At 36.6% G+C, this 24,712-nt stretch overlaps 7 protein-coding genes and 2 long non-coding RNA genes across 11 annotated transcripts in view; 8 read left to right on the top strand and 1 right to left on the bottom strand.

Annotated features, from left to right (window-relative positions):
* Nucleotides 1-302: 302 nt before the first annotated feature.
* On the top strand, nt 303-2,914 carry LOC132792345 (serine protease grass-like). The gene is made up of 6 exons (XM_060801659.1): nt 303-418; nt 487-653; nt 715-919; nt 982-1,024; nt 2,107-2,300; nt 2,365-2,914. Exons 1-6 carry the CDS (start codon nt 337-339, stop codon nt 2,769-2,771), a joined length of 1,098 nt encoding a protein of 365 aa, XP_060657642.1. The 5' UTR covers nt 303-336; the 3' UTR covers nt 2,772-2,914.
* Nucleotides 2,915-3,766: 852 nt separating this feature from the next.
* LOC132791551 (uncharacterized) lies at nt 3,767-5,045 on the top strand. The gene is made up of 4 exons (XM_060800515.1): nt 3,767-3,867; nt 3,930-4,132; nt 4,198-4,706; nt 4,761-5,045. The coding sequence occupies exons 1-3, from the start codon at nt 3,776-3,778 to the stop codon at nt 4,290-4,292; spliced, it is 390 nt and encodes a 129-aa protein (XP_060656498.1). The 5' UTR covers nt 3,767-3,775; the 3' UTR covers nt 4,293-4,706; nt 4,761-5,045.
* Nucleotides 5,046-5,200: 155 nt separating this feature from the next.
* On the top strand, nt 5,201-5,603 carry LOC132791552 (uncharacterized). Its single transcript, XM_060800516.1, has one exon. It carries the CDS (start codon nt 5,325-5,327, stop codon nt 5,463-5,465), a length of 141 nt encoding a protein of 46 aa, XP_060656499.1. The 5' UTR covers nt 5,201-5,324; the 3' UTR covers nt 5,466-5,603.
* Nucleotides 5,604-6,131: 528 nt separating this feature from the next.
* LOC132791553 (uncharacterized) lies at nt 6,132-7,331 on the top strand. Its single transcript, XR_009632910.1, has 3 exons — nt 6,132-6,410; nt 7,011-7,137; nt 7,206-7,331. It is a non-coding gene; the product is annotated as an uncharacterized LOC132791553 (long non-coding RNA).
* A 16-nt stretch (nt 7,332-7,347) lies between these two features.
* LOC132791550 (serine protease grass-like) lies at nt 7,348-8,731 on the top strand. The gene is made up of 5 exons (XM_060800514.1): nt 7,348-7,458; nt 7,516-7,692; nt 7,761-7,803; nt 7,861-8,009; nt 8,085-8,731. The coding sequence occupies exons 1-5, from the start codon at nt 7,392-7,394 to the stop codon at nt 8,489-8,491; spliced, it is 843 nt and encodes a 280-aa protein (XP_060656497.1). The 5' UTR covers nt 7,348-7,391; the 3' UTR covers nt 8,492-8,731.
* Nucleotides 8,732-9,842: 1,111 nt separating this feature from the next.
* Nucleotides 9,843-11,033, top strand: LOC132790791 (serine protease grass-like). Of its 3 annotated transcripts, XM_060799483.1 has the most exons (5): nt 9,844-9,950; nt 10,008-10,184; nt 10,253-10,295; nt 10,353-10,501; nt 10,562-11,033. In XM_060799483.1, exons 1-5 carry the CDS (start codon nt 9,884-9,886, stop codon nt 10,969-10,971), a joined length of 846 nt encoding a protein of 281 aa, XP_060655466.1. In that variant the 5' UTR covers nt 9,844-9,883; the 3' UTR covers nt 10,972-11,033. The 3 variants fall into 3 exon arrangements, with proteins under 3 accessions (XP_060655468.1, XP_060655466.1, XP_060655467.1); XM_060799484.1 differs by lacking the exon at nt 10,253-10,295 and having other exon boundaries at nt 10,334-10,501; XM_060799485.1 differs by lacking the exons at nt 10,253-10,295; nt 10,562-11,033 and having other exon boundaries at nt 9,843-9,950.
* Nucleotides 11,034-12,925: 1,892 nt separating this feature from the next.
* Nucleotides 12,926-24,712, top strand: part of LOC132790072 (mucin-5AC) — a 41,527-nt gene continuing 29,740 nt past the window's right edge. The window contains exons 1-2 of the mRNA XM_060798504.1: nt 12,926-13,001; nt 14,600-14,930. Of these exons, the coding sequence (XP_060654487.1) occupies nt 14,795-14,930 (136 nt within the window). The 5' untranslated portion in view covers nt 12,926-13,001; nt 14,600-14,794. The remainder of the gene's footprint in view (nt 13,002-14,599; nt 14,931-24,712) is intronic.
* LOC132790074 (uncharacterized) lies at nt 13,000-18,037 on the bottom strand. Its single transcript, XR_009632768.1, has 3 exons — nt 17,974-18,037; nt 16,957-17,864; nt 13,000-13,711 (listed from the first exon to the last, which is right to left on the bottom strand). It is a non-coding gene; the product is annotated as an uncharacterized LOC132790074 (long non-coding RNA).
* LOC132790999 (DNA topoisomerase 1) lies at nt 18,364-24,659 on the top strand. Its single transcript, XM_060799774.1, has 3 exons — nt 18,364-19,437; nt 19,495-19,876; nt 24,317-24,659. The coding sequence occupies exons 1-2, from the start codon at nt 18,535-18,537 to the stop codon at nt 19,861-19,863; spliced, it is 1,272 nt and encodes a 423-aa protein (XP_060655757.1). The 5' UTR covers nt 18,364-18,534; the 3' UTR covers nt 19,864-19,876; nt 24,317-24,659.

Here is a 24,712-nt window from a genome sequence, read left to right as displayed (position 1 = left end):
TCCGTAACCTTAATAATTCGGTGTTACTTTTTAAGACTACAACTTTTTGATGAAAGTGCGAGCTTTTAGTGTGTCCTAATGCAGTTTGGTTCATTCCAAAGATCCACACAAACTATAATTTTATTTTCCCCCATTTTCATAAAAAACAAAGTTGAAGAAATGTCATTCCTTAAAACAGACAAAATGCAAATATTGCAAACCAATAGTTTAGCACACATATATACATACACTATATATTCTTGATAAGCTCAGATTCCTTATGTACACTAATAATACATACAAAATACCTGAAACATCTCAGAGCTGTGCTCAGTCAGCTTCAACTCTTCAATCGCAATGTATAGAATCAGAATTAGATTGTTGATTTTTGCTTCGTGTTTGGCATCAACACTTGCAGTTGCCGTAGTTGAATACACTGGTATAATATAGAATCTTAAATAACTGAAGTGAAATATTAACTATTAATTCTACTACAAAAATGTTTAGCGGATGACTTTTGCACCAGACTCGATTTCAAGCCAGGATATTGTGTGCCTATAAACAATTGCACGCTGGTTAAAAACATTACTGCAAGAAAATCGGAAGCAACATCGGAACTTTCAGCTGATGAAGAATTGTACATCAGAAATTCTGAATGCCCTGTTCACAAAAATGTTATTGCGTTATTTCATAATCTGTTCTCCAAAGACTGAATGTGTTTATTTCATTTCATAGGGGTTTGTGTGCTGTGAAGATGCAGAAGAAGTGGCAAAAGGCGTTGATGATCTGAACCCAGACGAGTGCGGAGAATTTGGAACATCGAAAACAATTGGAGGCAGAGAAATTGCATTGATGTCTAGACCGTGGATGACTCTGCTTTACATTCGAGACGAGTTGGATAACGAGGACTTCACATGTGGCGGAACTCTAATAAACAAACGTAAGTAAATTAGTCCACAATATGCGCTAATGTTCCCTTCTAATTTGGTTTTATTTTAATAGGCTATGTATTAACCGCTGCTCATTGTTTCACTAGAAAAACGCTGTAAGTATTATATGGTTTATCCATAAAGAATATTTGTTGTTGATTAGCATCAATAGTCGAGACGATGTAACCATGTACCCATCCGTCTATCCGTATAGAGCGTGTATTTTTTCAAGTTTATTTTACATTTTTTCCACGCCCACTCTTGGCTCTTACGATCCACATACAGACGTAATTTTAAAGTTCTAGTGATCTTTAACATACACCCGCTATCGATAGGGTATCATAACTTTGTTCAGGCAAGAAATGTATGTAACCAGCAGAGGGAGATATCTCCGACCCTATAAAGTATATGTATATATTCTTGATCAAAGTCAACAGCCAAGAATTCCTAGCCATATCCGTCTGTCCGTATTGAGACTTTGATCTCAGAGACTATAAGAGATAGAGCTATTATGTTTCTATGCAGCTCAAGTTTGTATCAAATTTTTGCCACGGCCACTTCGACCTTCACACATCAACTAAAATCGAATAACAAGCGTAATTTTGAAGCTAGAGTACTAGAGAATTTTTGGTGCATACAATTTTAACTACAGTTTTTATGATTTCTGAAAATTTGGTTGCGATACGATAAAAATCAATTTACCAAATGTAGCCCATGTTATAATTTTAGAAATGTTTGCGGTATATTAATTCAGTATATTTAAAAAAATTAATACCGCACTGTTTTCCTTTTATTCTTTAGCTTTCTTAATTGTTTTAAATTTTTTCCACACCTACTTCTGCCCTTTTTGCGAACCGCATTGCAAGCGTAATTTGTAAGTTACAGTGGTTTTTAGTACACAGAATGATAACTACAGTGTGTTGACTTCTTCCAAGATAAAAGTCGTAAGAAGATATTTAATAAATAATTATGTATCGCAAAAAACGACTTCTGCAGTTGGGTCTTAGCTACTTTGATTGGCAATCTGGTGTATTTTGCAGTTTATGGTATATTTTGAATGCCAGAAAATATATATTTTGGTGTAATAATTTGGTATATTTTAAGAAAAATACTGCACTGCTAAGCCCTTTTTTAAAGTGTGAATCGCACTGATTTAAATTCTTTTTTTAATTCTACATTTTTTGACTTTTAAACTTAGATTGTACGTGCGTCTTGGAGAACACAAAATATCCCAGGGAAGAGATTGTACCCGAAAGAGGGGACTGGAAACGTGTGCGCCGCCAGTTGAGGATGTGGAAGCGGATCGAGTTTATATCCATGAAAATTACTCATCTATCACTGGCCACAATGATATTGCTCTAATCAAACTCTCACGAGATGTTGAATTAAAAGGTGCGCGTTTATTCGTCACACGCTCATTAACAGATTTCAAATAAATTTTATTCACTTTTCACAGAGAGCATTGGACCCATTTGTTTGCCTGTGAACGAGACTATTCGACAGAGTGTGAGCTCAATGGAACTATTCCATGTGACGGGTTGGGGTAAAACCGAAGTCCGATTTGCCTCCGATGTTCCACTAGAAACCATTGTTCGCGCCAAGGATATCGATAACTGCCAGAAATCTTATCGAAGGCAAATCATCCCAGCTCAACTGTGCGCCGGTGGCCTTGGAAGGGATGCATGCAATGGGGACTCCGGTGGTCCATTGGCATATGTGAAGTATTTGGATGGCCGACAACGTTTCGTTCAGTTCGGAATTGTCAGCTTTGGATCATCAAATTGCGGTGATGGCAATCCAGGTGTTTACACAAATGTCGGTAGCTACATTCGCTGGATCGCCTACAAAATTGCCACAAAATGAATTAAATTGAATAAGTTTAAATGTACAAATTAATGAAGAAGTGCATTTAAGGTAATTTACAATAACTTCAAAACTTTTTACTGTTCCTTGCATTATTATATATTATAATAAAACATTGAAATTTGCAATTTCTTTTACACCAATTGGTAAATTTTCTTTAACCTGATGCTAAATACTTTTATAGTAGATTCGCATATATTTAAATATTGTATATTGCTTCAAGACTTTCAATATTTATGCTCGAATGAGATAATGATTAAAAAATGATGATGGAATTGTTTCAGTATCAATAAACCATGGTAGTCATTCTTTTCGAATAATTTCAGCGCACAATTTTCAGTGTGTTGTCAAGCTATGCGTAATACCTACATTTTAAAGTATCTTAAGTCTTTTTAAATGTACATATATTCATTTAAATATGTGTCGTTCTGCTTCTTACATGCATTATAACTATGCATTATAGCTACATTAAAATCTATATAGTTTTTCTTTTTCTTTTTTTTTCATATATGCATCGTTCTTCATTTTATGTATGTTTTAGCACAATTTTCATGCACCTCATTTGACTTGCACTTTCTAATAATTTTGGCTTTCTTTAAAGTATTAACTACAATAAAACAAATTGTGAACAATTGCCTTTTCTTTTACACCGTTTATTTCATTTTTCAATAACTCTTGATTATGATTAACATTCGGAAATTAAGAGTGCGGCGATTTTTTGGCTTATCCCTACCTGACGTATAGAGATCGTTGAACTCGGTGCAGAGTCAACATTCCCTAGTAGCTATAAATAGCAGCATTGTTGCCAGAAGACCTCGACTGTTTAGTTCCGCTGCCGGCACTTTCAATCTGCCACTTCCTATGCATCTAAAAATATCACCGATGCACCCCAATCCACAAGCAACACGCGCCGCATCAGCTGTCTCTTATGCGTTCCCCACATCTGTCTGTTTACATATTTAGAAAATGTAGTTCGCAGACTACCCCAAAAGTCTTTGGTTTGGATGCTGCATCTGCATCCAATATGTGGCAGTGCATCGAGTATCGTCATGGAGTATAGAAGTGCCCCCATTCTGCCTACGTACGCCGAGTCTTGGTGTGTAATTATTTCATGGATAAAATAAGCTTCTATAATTGATTTCTTTACCGCGTTTGCAGTGTTCAAAGTGACTACCCCAAGAAGGATTCACTCTGCCAGACGCTTTTCCCATACAAGACGTTAAGAGAACCCGATCCCGTTATCATCCTCATAACATTGGCTGTGGTTATTGGTTCCTTCTGTCTACTCAGCGGTTTCATTCTGCTCTGTGTGGTATCAAAGGCGTGGCAAGACGAAACATCCGAGGCCATATTACTCATGGGTAAGTGAAGTTTAATAAATACGTGATTAATGCGCAGACATCCGATTAATCGACACTGTTTTCAGGAATTGGCTTCTTTATCACATCGTTGTCCTGTGTGACTTGGAAACTGACGAATGCCCAACGTCTGGCTCAGCTACAAGAAACAATTTCCATTTAACTTTAATGCTTATCTGTACAAAATATATATTTATTGTATATCAACATTTTAAGAATTGCATTACTTGAGTCACTCTGTTTCGCAAAAATAAAAAGGAAATACAATTGCAGATAAGCAGCTGGGAGAAAACTCTGACGAATTGTAGTTGCAGCAAGCAAAAGAAAGACGCAACCTACCTCAATTGTTCTACCCGAGTGCAGCTTGAACTGAATTTGAGCTATGTTCCTACCTGGCTCAGCTGTCGTACCTGAGCTCAGTTTGCATCGAATCCTCAAAGAGGCCACAACTCTTAGAAATGCCACTGCTGAGACAATTCCTGTTGATTCCCGCGCTGCAAATGTTGCAGCTGCCACAGCGTTTTCTAGGCAAAATTTCCGATTTATGTCATACACGAAATTTCCAACGTTACGTGAGGTAAGTGCAAACAACTTATTCCAAGTTGTTATACTAAAATGTGCATTTGTACAGGTTTATGGAAAATAATTTATGCCCGGTTTAATCGCAATTCAAATACAATTTGAGCTAATCGAATCTAATTGCAACGTAATCAGAGCAAAAGACAAGAGAGACAAGAGACGAGAGACAAGAGTCAAGAGACGTGAGTGAGTGACGACATCCAGAAGCTACTCAGGCGACAACAATTGTAATTTTGCGCAGCAATTTCGATTCGTCTGCGATTTTGTGAGTCAACTCACGTATCTCTCGGATGCCAAAAATAAGTGAGACGAAAACAAATTTGTGCGACTGTCAAGTGTTTGATTTCAAACTAAGGCAATGCTCAACTGCAGAGCTCCAGAGCTGCAAAAGTCACAACTTGAGAGCGCGACAATTGATCAGAATGTTCGGGTTTTTCTCCACACCAGAATCTCTGGATAAGTCTCTCGCTATGCGGGTAAAACACAGAACCGATCACAGTCCGCGGCGCGATTGCAATAAAAGTCTTGAGTCCAGTGCTCTGATCGGTTAGTTCATTTCATACTTTCCATAAGTGCAAACACATTCCGGATTACACATTCGTTTAGTATTCTAACGATGAGCGAATATAAACGCGCCTTTAATTTCGTTGTACGCGCCATCGCAGCTGTCAGCCTCTTGATCGTTATGGCCGCCTTCCACCAACAGGACGACGATGCTGGATCCCACTATATACATCCCAGAAGAGTCATGCAGTGAAACGTGCCAGCTGAAACTAGACCTAAGTGTATATTGTATATATAGCTACGACTTAAGTATTTATCGCAAATTATCTTTGCAAATAAGCAAACAGTTTACATAAATCAAATTACAATAAATAAATGGAATTAAAGGTTTACAAACAAATGTGTTTTTCCTCTGAATCAACGGCAAATGAGAAAGTGCAAATACCCTAGAAATGTCATCTACCCTACTAGGAAAATAATTTTTAAAAATGTCAATCAATTCATAAAGGAGAACTTATTCTATCTAAGACTAGTTTAGCTTTATTCTAAACATACTGACACCGTTCAAGCTCAGACATACATACGAGAATGTATGTATAATTAATCTTGAAAACGAAGATACTTCAATATCAGTTGTCGATCATCGCACGTATCATTTCAATACAGGGAGAGCAGTCTGAATTTTCAAATTACTTCTGCGGAATCGGGCAAACCCGTTTATTTTCATTATGCAAATACTGGAAGCATAAAAATGCAATTGTTTATTGATTACACGCTTGCATTTCCTCTATCAGCAGTTGCAGTGGGATTTCACCCGGGTTTTAATTTACCCCGAGCTGGTAATTCCCAATCAATCAATTCATAAACAAGTACTTATTCTAGCTGAGACTAGTTTCGCTTTATTCAAAACATACTAACACCGATCGTACAAGCACACACATATATATAATTCATCTTAAAAGCGAGATTTAGCTGAGTGAAATATTCCCAGAACAGATTTGTTCAACATTTTGTTGTCGCTCAGTTATCTTTGCACTGACTTGAGCTCTCGTCTCGGGACTGGGACCAACTGCTGTCGCTGCTCTCGTTGTCGTTGTCAACTTAAAGGAGTTGGATTCATCATCGTTGGTCTTTTTGGCCGTTCGTCTACTTCGAAGCAGAAGTTTCATTTCTATAAAATTGTTGACTGGAATTTCAGGTATGTTCACATTTCACTGTCGCCACATTGATTGATTGCCGAATTGCAGACTTGTCAGCTTTATAGGCGGGAAGAATATCATAATATCCGGTAGACTAAGAGCTTTGCAAATTAACAATTGTTTAAACAGACTCGCAATTATTTCCCGTTGATATTTTATTGCACTCGTTCACATCTGCTATTCGAGAAACGTATGCAACTGCCGCACATCGTCAACTTGAGTTCTTTCAACTGTCTCTCTCAAAGAATTCTGGCAACTCCCACTCCCGGTCTTTTCAAGGTTACAGCCTCTGAGGCGCAAAACAATGCGGCTGAGTACTCGAACTCAAGTGTTTGCCATTGTTTGTTCAAATTCGATTATCCGTTTGTCATCGAGCGAACAACTGGTATTTACTTATGGCATTCCATTGACAACATGAATAGTTATTTACGATTAATACATTTTATAAATTATGTTAAGACAGAATCCAATTGTTGCTTGTTGATGGAGAATAACTTTAAATTTGTTTACTGTCATTTGTATGGCAACATATTTATTTATATTTAAAGAAAATTAAAAATTTGTAATATGTATTTCTATATATACTTGTCTCGGTGCAGTCGTCTTATTTTATATCATTCTAGCTCCAGGCCTCCTCAAGCAGTCGTCATGGCTTAAGAAAGAGCTTTACTGTGGTTGTTAAACAGGCTAAACGTTTTATAGCCGGTAGGTGACGTCCAAACTGAGGTAAATTTAATACAAATTCAACACCAAAGAGGGCGCAGTAATTCATTTTAAATGCTATTCACCGGTAGATGGCGACAGAGTGCGGGGTCAGTGCAGATAGGAATTGTATTTCAATTCAGGTTAATTTTTTCAATTTATAAGAAATCATTTACACAAATTAAAATGAATTACATATATCACGCTGTTCTCTGCTATATAAAGGGCAGCATCCAATTGCTTAGATGCAATAGTCGTTCTCAAATCGTTCGATCAGCATGAAGTCGCTTCTACTTGTTAGCTGTATTGGCCTGATATGCATCATTGAATCTGGCTCAGCTGATAGTGAGTTCATCTAGCTATATAACTAGAATACAAATTTAATTTTTCTATTTTCAATAGAACTTAATCCAGAAGGATTGCACGAATTGGAAAAACAAGAATGCGGAGTCCATAAGAAGGATTTACCTTTTATTGGTAATGAAAACATTCCTAGTTCAAGGCCTTGGATGGCACGCATTAAGGTTTCAATTGATGGAAACGATCCATTTGAATATATAGGAACCTTAATTAGTGACCGTAAGTAAACCATATAATCGTAGTAGGATTTTGAAATTGGATGATAACAGCCGCAATTTGATCCACAGAATTTGTTTTGACCGCTGCGCATATTGTGAACGGTACTAGAATGTAAGTCTATATTAGCTATATAAATATCGCTCAGTAAAATTTTAATTTTTCATTCAGTTATTCAGTGCGCTTAGGTGTCGGGGAAAACTCGACAGTTGAGGAAATCGACGTCGAAAAAATAATTACGCACCCAGATTTCAAACTTAATCCTATTACATATAATGATATAGCTCTGGTGAAACTGGCTCGAAAGGTCGATTTCAAAGGTGAGCAAGATATTTTACTTATGACATTATAGAATTATTGTAAATTGTCCTTCCATTGTATGCGATTCCTAACAGAAAACATCAGTCCAATCTGCTTGCCTGTAAATGAGGATCTACAGCAAAAGGTGGAAACTCTGGAAGGTCTGCTGCTAACAGGATTGTCACATGGAAACGCAAACACTGAGAAAAATAATATACTGAGTGAAATAAATGTTTCACGTGTCGATCGTCCAAAATGCTCAAACTCTTTCCGAAATTTTACAATAGAGCCAACTCAAATTTGTACCACTTTGAATGAAATTGTATGCGTTGGCTCATCGGGCAGTCCACTGAGCAGTCAAGTTGAATATTTAGGTAAGGAGCGCTTTGTTCAGTTTGGCATCGTTTCGTTTGGATTAGGCGATTGTTCCTTGGGAGCGAACACGAATGTAGCAAGCTTTATGCCATGGATAACTGCTGTGATTGGAGAAAAGCCGTTGTGAGCAGTAAATTCAATATAAATCATTTTCATGTATTCGACTATATAAAATGTATTTTCTTATTCACGTTTGCTTTGGCTTAAGACCAAATTCCCAAACGAATAAAACAAATATCCTTGATGGGAGGCAGCTCAATGATTTCAATAGAAAAGAATACAATTTGAAGCAATAAAAAACCCTCTGCATGTTTTTATTCTATGTTACGAAATTTAACTAATCAAAATATATTTTGAATGAATCCTATGGTCTATGTGATTTGGCTGTGATGAAACTAAATCTGCCGAAGTGTGTCAATCAAGTATAACGAAATTAGCTCTTAAATCAATCACGCAGATCCTATCAATAATAACTGCGCCCAAAAGCCTTGACCACAATAATACCTATAGTTCATAAGCTGCCGGAAAGCCATGGTAATTAACCAGGCCTCTTTAAGCAGTCGTCATGGCTTAAGAAATAGCATTACTGAGGATGTTATTTGTTTTATAGCAACACTAACCGGTAGGAGACGTCCCAATTTAATACAAACTCAACACTAAAGAGGGCGCAGTAATTTATTTTAAATGTTATTCGTCGGTAGATGGCGGCAGAGTACGGGGTCAGTGCATATAGGAATTGAATTTCAATTCCGGTTTATTATACCCGCTAGCCATACGGTAGAAGGGTATTACAACTTTGTGCTGGCAGGATATGTATGTAACAGGTAGAAGAAGGCATCTCCGACCCTATAAAGTATATATATTCTTTTGTCTGTCCGTCTGTCCGTATAAAACACTGGATCTCAGAGACTATAAGAGATAGAGCTATAATTTTTTTTCGACAGCATTTGTTATGTTTGCACGCATATCAGGTTTGTTTTTTTTTGCTACGCCCACTTCCGCCCCCTCAAATCAAAAAAATCGAATAACAAGCGTAATTAAAATAAAGCTAGAGCTGCGAATTTTGTTATATACAATAATAACCATAGTAGTTATGATTCCTGAAAATTTGGTTACAATCAGATACAAATTGTGAAAGTTATTAAAGAAATACTTTTGTATGGGCAAAAACGCCTACTTACTAGGGATCTTAATTGCTTTGGCTGACAATCTGGTATATTGCGCCATCTGTGGTATATTTTGAATGTAGTACTATATCGATATACCAAATTTGGTATATTTTCGTATTTTTGTAGTATTTTTTGAAAATAATACCGCAATATTTTGCTTTTATTCAAAATGGGTAGCGGGTATCTCACAGTCGAGCACACTCGACTGTAGCTTTCTAACTTGTTTCAATTTATGAGAAATCATTTACACAAATTAAAATGAATTACATATATCACGCTGTTCTCTGCTATATAAAGGGGAGCATGCAATTGCTTAGAAGCAATATTTGTTCTCAAATCGTTCGATCAGCATGAAGTCGCTTATTCTTGTTAGTTGTATTGGCCTGATATGCATCATTGCATCTGGCTCAGCTGATAGTGAGTTCATCTAGCTATATAACTAGAATAAATATTTCATTTCTCTATTTTCAATAGAACTTAATCCAGAAGGATTGCACGAATTGGAAAAACAAGAATGCGGAGTCCATAAGAAGGATTTACCTTTTATTGGTAATGAAAACATTCCTAGTTCACGGCCTTGGATGGCACGCATTAAGGTTTCAATTGATGGAAAAGATCCAATTGAATATATAGGAACCCTGATTAGTGACCGTAAGTATACAACATAATCGCTGTAGGATCTTGAAATTGGTTGATGAAAATCGCATTTTGATTAACAGAATTTGTTTTGACCGCTGCGCATATTGTGGACAATACTAAAATGTAAGTCTATATTAGCTGTATAAATATTGCTCAGTAAGATTTTAATTTTTCATTCAGTCATTCAGTGCGCTTAGGTGTCGGGGAAAACTCGACAGTTGAGGAAATCGACGTCGAAAAAATAATTACGCACCCAGATTTCAAACTTAATCCTATTACATATAATGATATAGCTCTGGTGAAACTGGCTCGAAAGGTCGATTTCAAAGGTGAGCAAGATATTTTACTTATGATATTATAGAATTATTGTAAATTGCGATTCCTAACAGAAAACATCAGTCCAATCTGCTTGCCTGTTAATGAGGATCTACAGCAAAAGGTGGAAACTCTAGAAGGTCTACTCCTAACAGGATTTTCAAATGGAAACACAAACACCGAGAGAAATAATATACTGCGTGAAATAAATGTTTCACGTGTCGATCGTCAAAAATGCTGGATGTCTTTCCAAAAAGATTTCCCAATAGAGCCCACTCAAATTTGTACCACTTTGAATGAAATTGTATGCAAGGGCTCATCGGGCAGCCCACTGAGCAGTCAAGTTGAATATTTAGGAAAGGAGCGCTTTGTTCAGTTTGGCATCGTTTCGTTTGGATTAGGCGATTGTTCCTTGGGAGCGAACACGAATGTAGCAAGCTTCATGCCGTGGATAACTGCTGTGATTGGAGAAAAGCCGTTGTGAGCTGTAAATTCAATATTAATCATTTTCATATATTCGACTATATAAAATGTATTTTCTTATTCAAATAAAACAAATCTACTAAAGTCGAACTACTACTAAAGTCGCTTGTCGATAGATGGCACTAATATGCGGAGGCAGCTCAGTGGTTTTAATAGAAAAAAAATACAATTTGAAACAAAACAAGTAAGAAAGCTACAGTCGAGTGTACTCGACTGTGAGATACCCGCTACCCATTTTGAATAAAAAGCAATATATTTTGCGGTATTTTTCTCAAAATATACCACATATACTGCAAACATACTAAAAATATACCAAATGTTATATGTGGTATATCGATATAACACCGCATTCAAAATATACCATAGACAGCACAACATACCAGATTGTCAGCCAAGGCAACTAAGACCCCTAGTAAGTAGGCGTTTTTGCCCATACAAAAGCATTTCTTTAATAACTTCAACAATTTCTATCCGATCGCAACCAAATTTGTAGGAATCATAACTACTATAGTTATTACTGTATATACCAAAATTCTCTAGCTCTAACTCTAGCTTTAAAATTACGCTTTTTATTCGATTTGATTTTCAGGGGCAGTAGGGGGGCGTGTCAAAAATTTGAAACAAACTTGATCTGCGTGCAAACATAACAAATGCTGTCAAAAAAAATTATAGCTCTATCTCTTATAGTCTCTGAGATCTAGGTGTTCATACAGACGGACAGACACACAGACGGACAGATGGACATGGCTAGATCGTCTCGGCTGTTGACGCGGATCAAGAATATATATACTTTATAGGGTCGGAGATGCCTCGTTCTACCTGTTACATACATTTCCTGTCGGCACAAAGTTATAATACCCTTCTACCCTATGGGTAGCGGGTATAAAAAAAGCCTCAGCTTGGTTTTATTCGATATTTAAAAAAATCAAAATGTATTTTTAAAGAACCCTATGGTCATGTGATGTGGCTCTGATGAAACTAAAACTGATAATGTATAAATCAAGTATAACGAAGTTACCACGCAGGCCGATTAATGCTTACTGAATACTTACAAATCAATCAAGCAGATCCTACCAATAATAACTGCCGATCGATAATCCGTCTGCTATCGGAAACTCATGGCAAATTACTAATCGAAACCTTTTTCGAAAGATTAAATAAATTTCATAGAATTTTCTACTTTTCGCCTCTTTTAAATTAAATTTTTATCGACTTTTTTGCTTGCTTGCAAAGCTTACCATATTTGGTTTATGTCACAGCTGGACACTGATTCGTTTAGTGTGCGCATACGCCGTAAGCGGTTTATACATAGGCTAAGCTTATTTCACTAATGTGTGGTTTATGACCATGCTGACGTTGATTACTTTCTTAACTACAAAATGGGAAAATAACAGATTTACAAATATAAAACATATAAAAATGAAAAAAGCTACTTTCAAGTTTCACTGTGAGTTGCCCTCTATTAACATTAATAATTATTAACAGTAATAAAATAATTAACATTCTAACTTTAAAACAACGTGATATTAAAACCGAGTTTTAATAGATTTTTTTATTACGTGCAAGACTCAGACTAATGAACAAAATAAAACAATAATAATTCTGATCTTAAGAAATTGATCATCTGACAACCCTGACAAAAACAAGAATAATAACAGCTGTCTTGGCTCTCGAGCTCGCTCTCTCTGGCTCTTTATTTCTTGCAGCACATTTGTCTTATACTTTGCATAAGCCTGCTCTCTGATTTTGCGCTCTCTCTCTTTCTCTCTCTCTCGGTCAGTTTCTTGGCTTAGCTTAGTGCACTTGTCTGAGCTTGAAACGTGTTTTGGCCAAACGCTTGTAGCGCCGTCGCACCGTTCGTTGCCATTCTTCGGTTTCAGTTCAATTCGAAACGCGTCTCAGTTTGGTTGTTGCCCTCGCTCGGTTCGTCAACAGCTCTGCGATTGCGACTGGCATTGCGATTGCTTGGTCAGACAGAGTAAAGGCGTTTTTAAAGCAGCAAGCCCACCAAGGCGCTGACTTTATTTGTAGGTGTGTATAGCATGAGTGTAAGCACACACATACACACACGCGTGTGTGTGTTTGTAAGCGGAGCAAGTGCGTCCGTACTTTAACTCGCTTGATCGGACGCTCGCGGCCTAAATTGTAATTCGGTTTTCGGCTATATCGTTACGTTGCGATGCGTTGCGTTATTTTTTGGTATTTGCTGCTTTATGTATGCAAAACGCGTAATTTCGCATTACACCGGGATCGAACGTCATAAAAGTGACCGAGACTGTCTGCCTCCCCTCTCTTTCTCTCTCTCTCGCGCTCACTCTCTCTCGGTCTGTCTTTTGGCGAGCACAGTTCAGTTACTCGGTCATTACTTGCGGCACTGTTGCTGTTATTGTTGTTGTTGTTATTATTGTGGATTTCGAATTTGTTGTGTGTGCTGCAAGTTGTCTTTAAGCGCTTTTACTTGCATGTGTGTGTGTGTGTACGTGTGGGGAAAATTTCACTTTGCATTGAAATCAAGTTTCGGTTTTATTATTGCATTCAACATATGCGAGTGTGCGTGTGTGCGTGTGTGTGTGAGTAGTGTGCGTGTGTGAGGTGTTTTTTGCCTCACTGCACTCGTTAGCCAATTAAGAGCCCATTCATAGGCATTGAGATTCTTAGCTGTGCGACATTAGCATAACGTTAAGCTTCGCCCTCTCCTCACTCCTCACTCCATCAACCTGTCTGACCTCCACAATTAGAAACTGCCAAGAATATGCATTAAAACAAATTAATTAAAAAATATTAATTAAACACTTTGCCAACTACAAAAGACCAAAGTAACATCAAATAAAAGCATAGCGAAGGTCGTCAGCAAAGAGTTGGCAACACCAAAGTGGCAAGAGGCAGGGGGCCGGGGGCAAACAACAAAAATTAGTTTCAATCAATTCGCAATAGAAATAGAAATGACAACAGCTATAAAAATAAAAAGAGTGCATAGTTAACAACAAAAACAACCAAAAACGAAATAACATAAATAATAAATAATTGTAAATACACGGAGACGATCGCGAATCTTCGCGATATTGTTATAAATACACGGACAACATGACATATTCAAGGTGAATGTGGCCATTAATTTTTGGCAACAGGTGAAAATTTATGACTTCTTTTGTATGTGTGTGTATAAGTGTGAGTGCCAAAGTCAAACCTAGAGTTAATGACAAAAACAAATGTGAAAGAAATAATGCAACTCAAATACAAAATGTTAATAAATAACAACAAAGTGTGCGATTTAAATAAATTATATATCTGCCGATATAAATTGTATTTTGTGAAATTGCGCATCCTTCTAGAATTTCTCTCTTAAGTCAAATTTAATTTACGATCAACATTATCTAATGCCAAATACAACTTGTGCCCCTCACACACATTCGTCATACGCAACGTTGCCTTGAACTTTTCGGAATGTGAAACAAGAAAAACATCAACAGCAACAACAACAACAACAAGATATTAAAGAAATTCAATCACAACATTATTAATTGCGTTTTAACGGTATCTCAATCGCGCTGTTCGCTAAAAGTTTTATTCAACAAAAATATACGTATATAAATTTTGATATACAAATGCAAACCTGTTTTTTTTGGCAGCTTAAAATGAAAATAATAATGATAAAATGCAAATGCAAATGCAAATACTGAGAAAACAAATAAATTGCTAATAATTTACAAATTGCAAGCTAAACACTAAACAAAACAAGAAAATTACAACCTACAAGCAAAGCCGCCAACTTGAGAAACAAAAGTCTTTTGGATATCTTGTAAAAACCCCCCCCCCCAAAAAAAATGCTTGTCAATTCGAAGCGGACGTCGCTGCAGGCGTCGACGCCAACGCCGACGCAGCCGCAGACGCCGTTGCGGATGATAATGTGGAGCCTCGGCGTCTTCATCATCTGCTGTGTCAGCATCAGCAACGCACAAGGTGAGTGAGTTTTACATATGATTTTAGTTTTTTTTTCTTTTTTTTTTGGTTGGTTTTTTGTTTTAACGATCATCATGTACAAAAATTAAAATTGAATTTTTCAAAACTCTGTGCGGCTTATAGTCATATTTTTGTCGCAGTTATTACCACTCTTGTTGTTGTTGTTGATGTTATTGTTATTGTTGGGGGAAGGGGAAACAAAATTTGTGTTTTCATTAAAAGCAGAAGACTTCAAGAGTTACCTGCTTCTGTGATTCACTTCATGTTGGTTTATCTTGATGATGCCGGCTGTCGCTTCTGAAGCCATGAGATCTCTTTTGGGCCTTTACCAGCCGGAACTTCGGCGAGGTCTGGGCCACCAAAGAGTCTCAACCACAACCGCAAAACAACAATAAAACAAACTGATATGAGACAATAAATGCGTGTTCAAAATTAAAAGCTCAGATACACGGAGCTCTTGTGATTTGTCACGAAGAAGTAACCAAACGGAAAGAAAAAGAACCAATAATAAGCCCAAATAAAAATACAATAAACACGTACTTCCGCAGTGCATGCTAAACTGCCATTTGTATTCAACAGTTTTAGTGCCACTGTTAATCAGCGATGCGCGGCTGATGTGTATGTGTTTATATTGGATATTAACAAACTTGGCAATTAGTTGCCAAGTTGTTGTGACTGATTGATATCAACACCAATTTCACAGGCAATTCATAACTTGGCCGAGGATTTTTACAAACTCAATTTGTTTTAACATTTCTTAAAAAGGTTACTGTGCCACAATATTGTGGCACACAATTTGTGTTTTCTTAACAAATATTGACTTAACGGTTAAATGCGAACACATAACAAAACCGTTCTCGAAAGAAATTTTAAAATTTGCTTGTTGACACACCGCTTCAACACAATATTCAATATTCATCAAACTGTACACCTCTGAGAATTTTTTGAATATCTTTCGATATCCATAAGCTTTGGTGACACATATTGGAATTAACGGATGATTACGAAAAGAAGGAAACCGAACTCCATTATTCACCCCAAAGACATGGCAAAGCAAACTATTTTTATCCAAAATATTTTATTAATCAAATTCAAATCCAAATTTAGCCTTTTCGATTAAATTTTGCTTGTACATTACTTATGACGGGATCACCTTTTAAAGAAAAAAGAAATTATTTTTGTATACAAAATACAAACACAATGAAATTTATTTCAAAATAACATTTCCCATTTATGTCAATCAATGTTCGGCAAGTTTTTTTTTTGGAATCGGAGTCTAGTGTCGATAAAAATATCCCATATAATCTTAAGAAAAATTTAAATCTAACGTAAATTAATTAAATATTCACAAAAAAAGTGTTTAAAACGAAATGTGCAAAAACACAAAAATTTTAAAAAGAAATAAAAGCTTTTCAACTTTTATCATTTTAATTATTTTTATAAATTATTATCAAAACATTAAAAATTTGTATTCTTTGAAGCATTAAGCCAAAATGAAACGTTAACAGATGCCCAACTCTGAGTTGACAATATTCGATGAGGTCTAAGTCTACTTAGGTTTTGGTTGAGAAAAAAAAAAAACAATTTAATTATAGGTATTAGCTACAATGCAAAAAACCACATGAGCTAATACTAAAAAATATGCCAACTAATCATTTATACACATATGTATATACTTAAGTCCTTACATAATATTAAGATGATTGACAAATTCAAAAAACAAAAAAAAAAATAAATAAACAGCATGGCGTCGCCAACGAGCATGTTTAATCAATAGAAAACAAAGCGAAACTAACGAAAAATCAACAAATTAAAATCAAAATTCTTACGTAACACTCTGCACAAAAAGACAAAAACAAAAACAAACAAAAAAGATGATAAAAACCTTTCTACTAACATCAAATTTAATACCGAAACAGAAATCAAACAGCGTAGAAACCAAATGAATTTCAATACATACAAAATAAAGACTAAGGCTATGGAAACTTGTCGTCAAACAAAAAGAGCGTTAATAAAATTAACTTACTAATGAAGAGCTGATGATCGCGCTGCCGAAAATACAAAAACAATGATCGTGTATAAATATGTTTGTGTGTGAAATCAAGAAATACAACTCTTGAAAATCTACATTTATTTTATATGCAGACATTTTGTCGCGCGTGTGTTGTTGTCATTGTCGTACACACAATAATCAAAACGAGTTTCTGGGCGCATCTTTTTTTTTTTTGTTTTTTGCCGACAACTATGCAAATTAAATACTAAATATGTATTGTCCAACGAAATTCGTCTATGGAGAGTTGATATTTTGTAACAATCATAAAAAACGAAAGTGAATCGAGACACTCGCTGCTCTCAGCTCGCTGCTGTGTTGACTTTGAAAACCCTTGACGTTGTTCATGTTGCCCCTGTCGCACTTAAAATGTGCGCCATTTCACTTTTCTCTTCTAGTTGTGTGTTAACTTGATCGAATTAAAGCACACACGCTTTATGCTATGCGATAAATAAAGATGGCACTACTGATATACGTCACGTTGTGTGAAAGAAAGTGAAAGAAATTGTACAAGTTGCTGTGTAACTGTGTCTACTTCTCGCTTATAACTTTTTTATTATTATTTTTTTTAACTGTCACACATGAGTCTTCTTCGGGCTGGTAAAAAAGTCTAAGTACTCATCCAAACATGACGAATGTTGTTTTGAACTCATTCATCGAAAGAAAGAGTCAAATACCTAACACACATGCATGCGTACTTGGAGTAATTAGTTGCGGGCTTTCTGCTTTTATTTTGGAAATTAGCGCTTTCTGCGATATAATGATGAGAAACATGCCAATGACATTGTCTGTCCCATGGTATGTAAAATTCAACCATATACTTATGTTAAATTTACTACAATTTGCGGATTATTGCAGTGAAAAGTTCAATTTACATACACTGGCTGCAAATGGAAAAGTAACATGCAATTTATTATGCCGCGTTTTATATTAAAGCCTACAAAATCAACTGGATGCTAGGTATTTTTACCATTCGCCAATTAAAATACTCACATTTTCGCAGTACACACAATTATTTCCGCTTTAGTTAGCTGTTGTTGTTTTTGTAACTTATGACGCTGCACCAAAACAAGTTTAGTGCAAGAAAACGTTAAAAGTTGAGCAAAATATACGAAATGAGCAAATGTTATTTCATGTTGAATTTATATAATACTAGGCAAAACAAATAATGTAAATAAAATTGTTACCCTGTAAATACAATATTTCGAAACTTTTCAATTTATTGTGTTTATGATAAAATAAAATAATTTCAATGCGAAATAATATAAATAAATCGCAATGTTGTTTTTTTATCGATGTGGCAATATTTTAAAAAGTTGGCAGTCACATTTTTCTATTTCCTTTTTTTTTGTATTCGTGTGCAAAGTTCTCTCTGTCTTTTTATTCTCTCAGCTTAAAATCATACAGCTGATTTTAGTTTCACAACTTTATTGAAGTCACTATTAAAATTTTGTGAAATTTATTTTTCCACAACTCAATATTTCCTTCATTTTTTATTTGTGCGTGCTCAATATTTTTTGTAAAACAATAATAATATTTATAAGCAAATAGAAAATGGCTGATAATATTAACTCGGGTAAAAAGAAAAAGAACCGTGGTGGTGCAGGAACATCTGGTAAAGCCAAGAAGCGAATTGTTGAGAAAATCTTAGGCAAACGGAACGCCAATGGACACACTGAACTCTTATTGAAATGGAAGGATTTACCCGAAGAGGAGAGCACATGGGAGCCCCAAAGCATGTTGGGTCCTGAAAACATTCACATGCTAACGCAATTTAATTACCAATACCAACGAATCCCGCCTAAGGCTGCGAATCAAAATCCACAAGCGGCTAAAGCTAAAGCAAGCAACAAAAAAAAATTAAAGCAGCCACCGCTGCCGTCACCGCCGGCGCCGGCCCCACAAAAAAAAAGTGTGACCAAAGAGCACACGCACACAGAAAGAGTGCAGGCCGTAAACAAGCAAAGTTCCGATCACGACAGCGAGGATAATTCATCCGGAAGTAGCAGCAACTCGGACAGCGACAGCAGCTCTGCTGGTGACGAGACAAGCAGCAGCGATGAAGAACCCGATGTAGTGGAAAAGAAGGCTGCAGCAATGGCGAAAAGCAGACAACAAAGCATTCCAAACAAAAACAAGATGAAGGGCAAATCACCACCACCAAAAGCATCCAATATCACCAACAATTTAAATGCAAACGAGAGGCAAGGCTTGACCAAGTTTGGGCTGGCACAAGTGCGTGATCTGCTCAGCAGCGACGACGAGGATGATGATGAGACTGCAGCGTTGCCAGCTGCAAAGGCTGATCAGGCGCTTGAGGGCGTCAAGCAGCAGGCACTCAGTTGGCTGAAGATGAAAACAGCTACGAAAGAAACTAAGCAGGAACCAGGAACATTAGATACACTTTCGAGGCGACGCAAGACTGGACCTAGCGATGATCGAAGTGTAGTGCAGCAAGTGAGTAATCGAATACTAAGTGCACATTCATTATGTATAATCGTTGTTACCGTGTAGTTGACCGCTAAAAACAAACGACGTTTGAGTCTGGATAGAGGCGATCAAAATGCGAAACATCTTGAAGATGAGGAACACAAACCGTTTGATACGGAAGAACCCAACGAAGGTGATGTGCCGGCCAATTTTAGTGAATTTGGGATTTGGAGAGATCATTTGACGGCGTCGACGAAATGTTATGGCATCGAGCTGGGCTTGCCACTGGAGAAGGTGCTGAAGACCTTCAGGATCAATGGTGAAACTTTTGTGGTGGCCAAATGGCGAAATCGTGTTACACCCGATGCAGTGAAGCTGAAGGTTCTGAATGCCCTATATCCACATCTTGTTATTGAATATTTCGAGAATCTTGAGATGCGCACGGTAGACTAGACTACAAAACGTGGTGAGTGAGTGAAGTCTCCATAACACAGCACACCAGGTGGTTTCTTTAGCTGTTTTCTCTGCGAATTGTCTACCTTTGTTTTTTCTCTTTATTTTAGCCCTGTGCCTATAACCTTAAACACACGCTTCCGTTTGGCGCAGCTTCATAACTTTACAGTTCGACGCTCACATTTGCCATGAGCCATGAAAATGCTGCCAGCACTTGCTTGGGTCAAGATACATTCGCGGGCCAAAAAGCGCTGACATCCGCTTTTGGACTCCACAACTATCGATAGAGACTCCCCACATCTTCTTGCAAACTATTCGTCTTCGTTCTCTGATCTGTAGTCAAGCACCTGCAGCTGCTGTTGCTTGCTGGTCTTCATTATAAATCATTGATAACGCGAGCCTAGCCATTTGACAAATTGCACAGCCCATTCTCAGCGGTGCCCTCCACTTCGTGTAGAACATTTGATTTATCATCTGTATTTACCATATGAGTTATATGCGCTTAGCTTTGTGTGAATCATCGACGCAGAAATGGCTTTGATTTCACTTTTGATAGTGTTGTCAGCGACTGGATTTCCTTTCCCATTAAGATGCTTTTCAAAATATAAGGAAAAAGGACATTTTAATATTTTCAAATAGAGTATTTATTCAAATAAGCATCTACGCTGAAAAGTCTTAGATTTCGCCTTAGTTTTTTTTAATGATACTTTAACTATGTTAATTTACTTGAAATGGCCAAGTTGTTAATCCGTTTTGAAATTTTGAACGTGGATGCAATTGGTAAAAGTTAACATAATTGAATTGAAAAAAAGTAGATTTATCTTAAATTATTTTTAGTTTTAGTGTTGCTGTTGCAGAGTATCTGTTATTCGACGAGGCCTACTCAGGCTGTAAATTGTTCGTCCAGTTGTAGATTTTATGTTGAAGATCAACGTGCAAGTTATGAGACCGCGAATCTTGTCTTGGCTTTTTACTTTTGGTTGCCTGTTCTCTGTTCCCAGTTTGTTGGCTTGACTGCTTATCAGCTGGCATCTGGTTGACAGCTGGCGACAATAGCAACAACGACGACGACGCCTTCGCTTTGAACTCTGCGGCTTAGCGAGTTCAGGAGACTACGGCGTTATTTCTACCCGTGACATGTTCATTTTGCCCAGACACAAAATACTACAGCAGCACAAGACCGACTTCTTCCCTCATCGTTTGCTGTGGGCGTTCATCAGTTCATTCAACTGGCCAGCAAATTGTTGTGACGACAACAGTAGAAATGGCAACCAAAAATTGTGTGTTGGGGCATATTCAACAAATTTAGCAACACACAAAACAAGTCGAAAGAGTATTGTGCCTTCTCTTATTATTGTTGTAACCTTCATCTCTGTGTGTGTGTATGTGCTGGACCAGGCCAAGACACACCTCATCGACAGCGGCACATGCTAACTGGGGACCACAACTACTTGAGTGAGTGGCTCAATGAGTGGCTGACAGTTTGGCTACTGCCTTGGTTAATGTGTCCATTTATTGCTGTTGCTTTGCTGCTTTGCTCGTTGTGCAATTTCAATGTCATTTGTAAACTTTGCTGTTGGCTGTTCGCTCCACTCGCTGATTGCATTTTTGAGCAATTTGCCAAGTTAGTTGAATTTATCAAGCCCGAAACCCATTAACTAACTTTGGCCCATCTGTAAATGATTATTTTTTTGGGCGTTGAAGGCCTCAAGCTAAGCCTTAACTTGTGAACTGTAATGTCTAAAATTAGTTAAAGCGCCTCGTGTAAACTATTTAGTCAGGGTTAAATCCGAGTACATTTCAATTCCAAGAGATCTGCACTCGAACTCTTTAACACTAATTTTAATAGCTCGCATAAATTTTTTAATTCAATTACGGAAGAGTTGCGGAAGAAACATTACAATGCTTTGCGAATAGATTGAGTTTTGTAAATATTTTATTTATTTTTGCTTAATTTAATTGTGACTATTAAATGCATATTACATTTTTCGCTTTGCTTCCTGCCTCTCTTTGAAAACCTTCAGAGCAATTACTTTTCCAACAGCAATTTCCGATTTGTGTGTTGATTTTAATTCTTGGCCATAATTTAATCAATTTTCTTTTTTAAGCCACATTCGATTCGATTCGTATCTCAAATGTTTTGCTGATCTCTGTGCTCTGTTATTATTTCCTATGATTGCTATGTTGCAGTTAGTTTTGCTCTTTTGTTGTCTTGACTTCGACTTTGCCTTAGATTCAAAACAACGACTATAACTTTGTTTGTTGGATTTTACTACCCAGCCCATTTGATTTATGTGTTGGCTTTGCCGTAGTTTTACAGCATAAAACTAGTTTTTCATGTTTTTCTGCAGTCTTTTTGCATATTATACTAAAAATGGCACTGCTCAAAGTGTCTTTAATAAAATTGTCGTCTAGAAATTCTACACATAATCGTGCTGTAATTGAATAATATATTTTCAATCCAATTTTATTGTAATTTCAAATTTGATTCGCAAAATTAATGTTCTTAGCCTTAAACTATTCTTTGGAATTAATTTCGACTCGCTTAGCAGCTTTTTGGGTGACTTAATTTGTCTGAATAAAAACAAGTCGTGGGCTATTTTTATTCTGATATTATTTATTAAGAATTCAATTTCACAACGAAAAGTTGCAGATCCAGTGACTTCATTATTTAAGCATGTCGTCATTTGTAATCTCAACCAAGTTTTAACAAATGCAAAGTCGACTTTCTATATACATACATAAAAAAATTCCTCAAGGAAAACATGCTGCAATTTCTTGTTAATTACATAGACAAAGTGTCTGCTTATCGTTTACGGAACTCTGAACTCGTTTATGGTCATTTATAAATGGCCTAACAATTAAAATTGCATAGCTGATTAATATCGCTGCTATAATTTTTAATTTCCTGTCCAAGATCAAAAACCAAAACAAAAACAGATCCAAAATTTCCCGGCATGAAAAATAATTTTGAAATTGTTCAACCACATTTTTTGGCAATCATTTGCATTTCATTTTGTCTGGCATTTCCCTTAAGCTCTTAGAGTTATTACAACCAACAGCAGCAACAACAGCAACACATGTAATAATTTTCGCTCTTTTGACCATTTTTGGTAGTTGATGTAATTACGCCCAAGGCGGCAATGCCGTCAAGCGCCCTCATTTATGACGCTTAGCATACAGCAGCAGCAAATCTAGACATATGTTGTGGTTGTTATGGTTGTTGTTGTTGTTGTTTTTGTTGTAGTTGCTGTAATGCAATTTGTTTAACGCTTCGTTTATTACCAAAAACAGAAAACGCATTTGCTGGGGATCTTGGTCGCGTAGGTTGTTGTTTGTCAGTTGGCTGAATGAATTGCAGCAGCAAGCAGCCGACCACAAGTTGAACCTGATTCAACGAACCACAAATACACTGCATACATAAACATATGTACATACATATTTAACAGTAAAAGTGTTGGTCATCCTAGGCGAGCTAATAATTGCTCTCGATTTCTTTATAACTCGGTAAGTGCTGCACAGCCGCAGCTTCGAAAGCGAATGTCTTTCTTATGGTCCAATCCAGTTGAACAACAATTTTATGCAGATCTCCCCTGGCACCACAGTAGAGCACTCAACTCCTCGACATTTTTTCCTGCAACATCATATTCAGTTTGTTGTTGCAGGCGTGGTGGCAAGCTACATATTTATTAACTTGTTTCGCTTTTTTGACACTCTTAATATATTTATTCAAGCGTGTTTGTTTTCGTTTTTGGCACGAGCTGACTTTTGTTTTTATCTAAGCCTGCGGGCTGCAGGTTATTGGATCACCAATGAAAAATGATGTTCAATTGCATATGATAAAAAAACTGGATTACAAGATTGTTTCACCTATGTATGTTTGATGGCTTCCACACAGGGTCAGCTATTCTCCTTTATTATGTAATTTTATTGTGCAAATCCCTTAACAGAAATTCCCATAAAACAATACGCATCCATCTGCTGTTGATGAGCTCTAATCTGATATCATTTGTCTGCTGTACTAATTGTATAGCGATCTAACCTTGACCGTCTGAACTGTGAACTTAATTCCCAGCGTTGTCAGTTAGTTCCCTCTATGAGAACAACTACTACTGTAGAGCTTAATAAGTATAACCGTTCATATCTAAGCCACAATCATTGTTATAACAATGCCCGGCAGTAATTCTCGTAAAACTGCTCTTTCTCCAAAAACAAGTTGATCTGTTCCGTTTTCTTGTTTCTTGTTTGAAACGACCTTGCATTGTTTTGTTTATTGTTGTACGCATGTGCCACGCCCCAAAGAATTCGTTTTAGTTTTGAGCTCAATTTCACATACACAACAACTAAAAACTAATTAAAAGCGTTTTAACTTTTCATTTCATTAGTTTATGTGCTTTGTTTAAACCGAAAATTAAACCGTTTCTTAATGCCTCATTTCGCTTTTTCATTTCAGGTAAGCTCGGCTCCATCACAAATGCCGGACAACTTAACATAAATCAACGAAACATATGCTCAAGCAAATAAACGAAATACAACAAACTTATTCTTATCGAGAAGGATAAACGGATAACGAATAATAAGAGTTTTTGTTTTTTTTATATATATGATTTAACCGCACTTTGATACACACAACACTTATGTTTATAGAAACTGTATATGATGATATTATGATATTCAACACAATCAATACAATTAACAGTTAATATTCACAAAATAAAGTTCACGTTTACATTGTGAAAGTTGTTACCCTATAATTTGGGTAAAACTAGCTACCTTGTAAATTTCCTTCAACAATAGTTTATTGATATTTTCAAAAGAAACTTCTCAGTCTCAAGTAATTCTTGCTTGC

The sequence above is a fragment of the Drosophila nasuta genome, chromosome 3 (genome assembly GCF_023558535.2).
Source record: "Drosophila nasuta strain 15112-1781.00 chromosome 3, ASM2355853v1, whole genome shotgun sequence".
Classification (NCBI taxonomy): Eukaryota; Metazoa; Arthropoda; class Insecta; order Diptera; family Drosophilidae; genus Drosophila; species Drosophila nasuta.
Note: the sequence above shows the minus strand (reverse complement) of the source record. Positions and strands in the feature narration are given on the sequence as shown.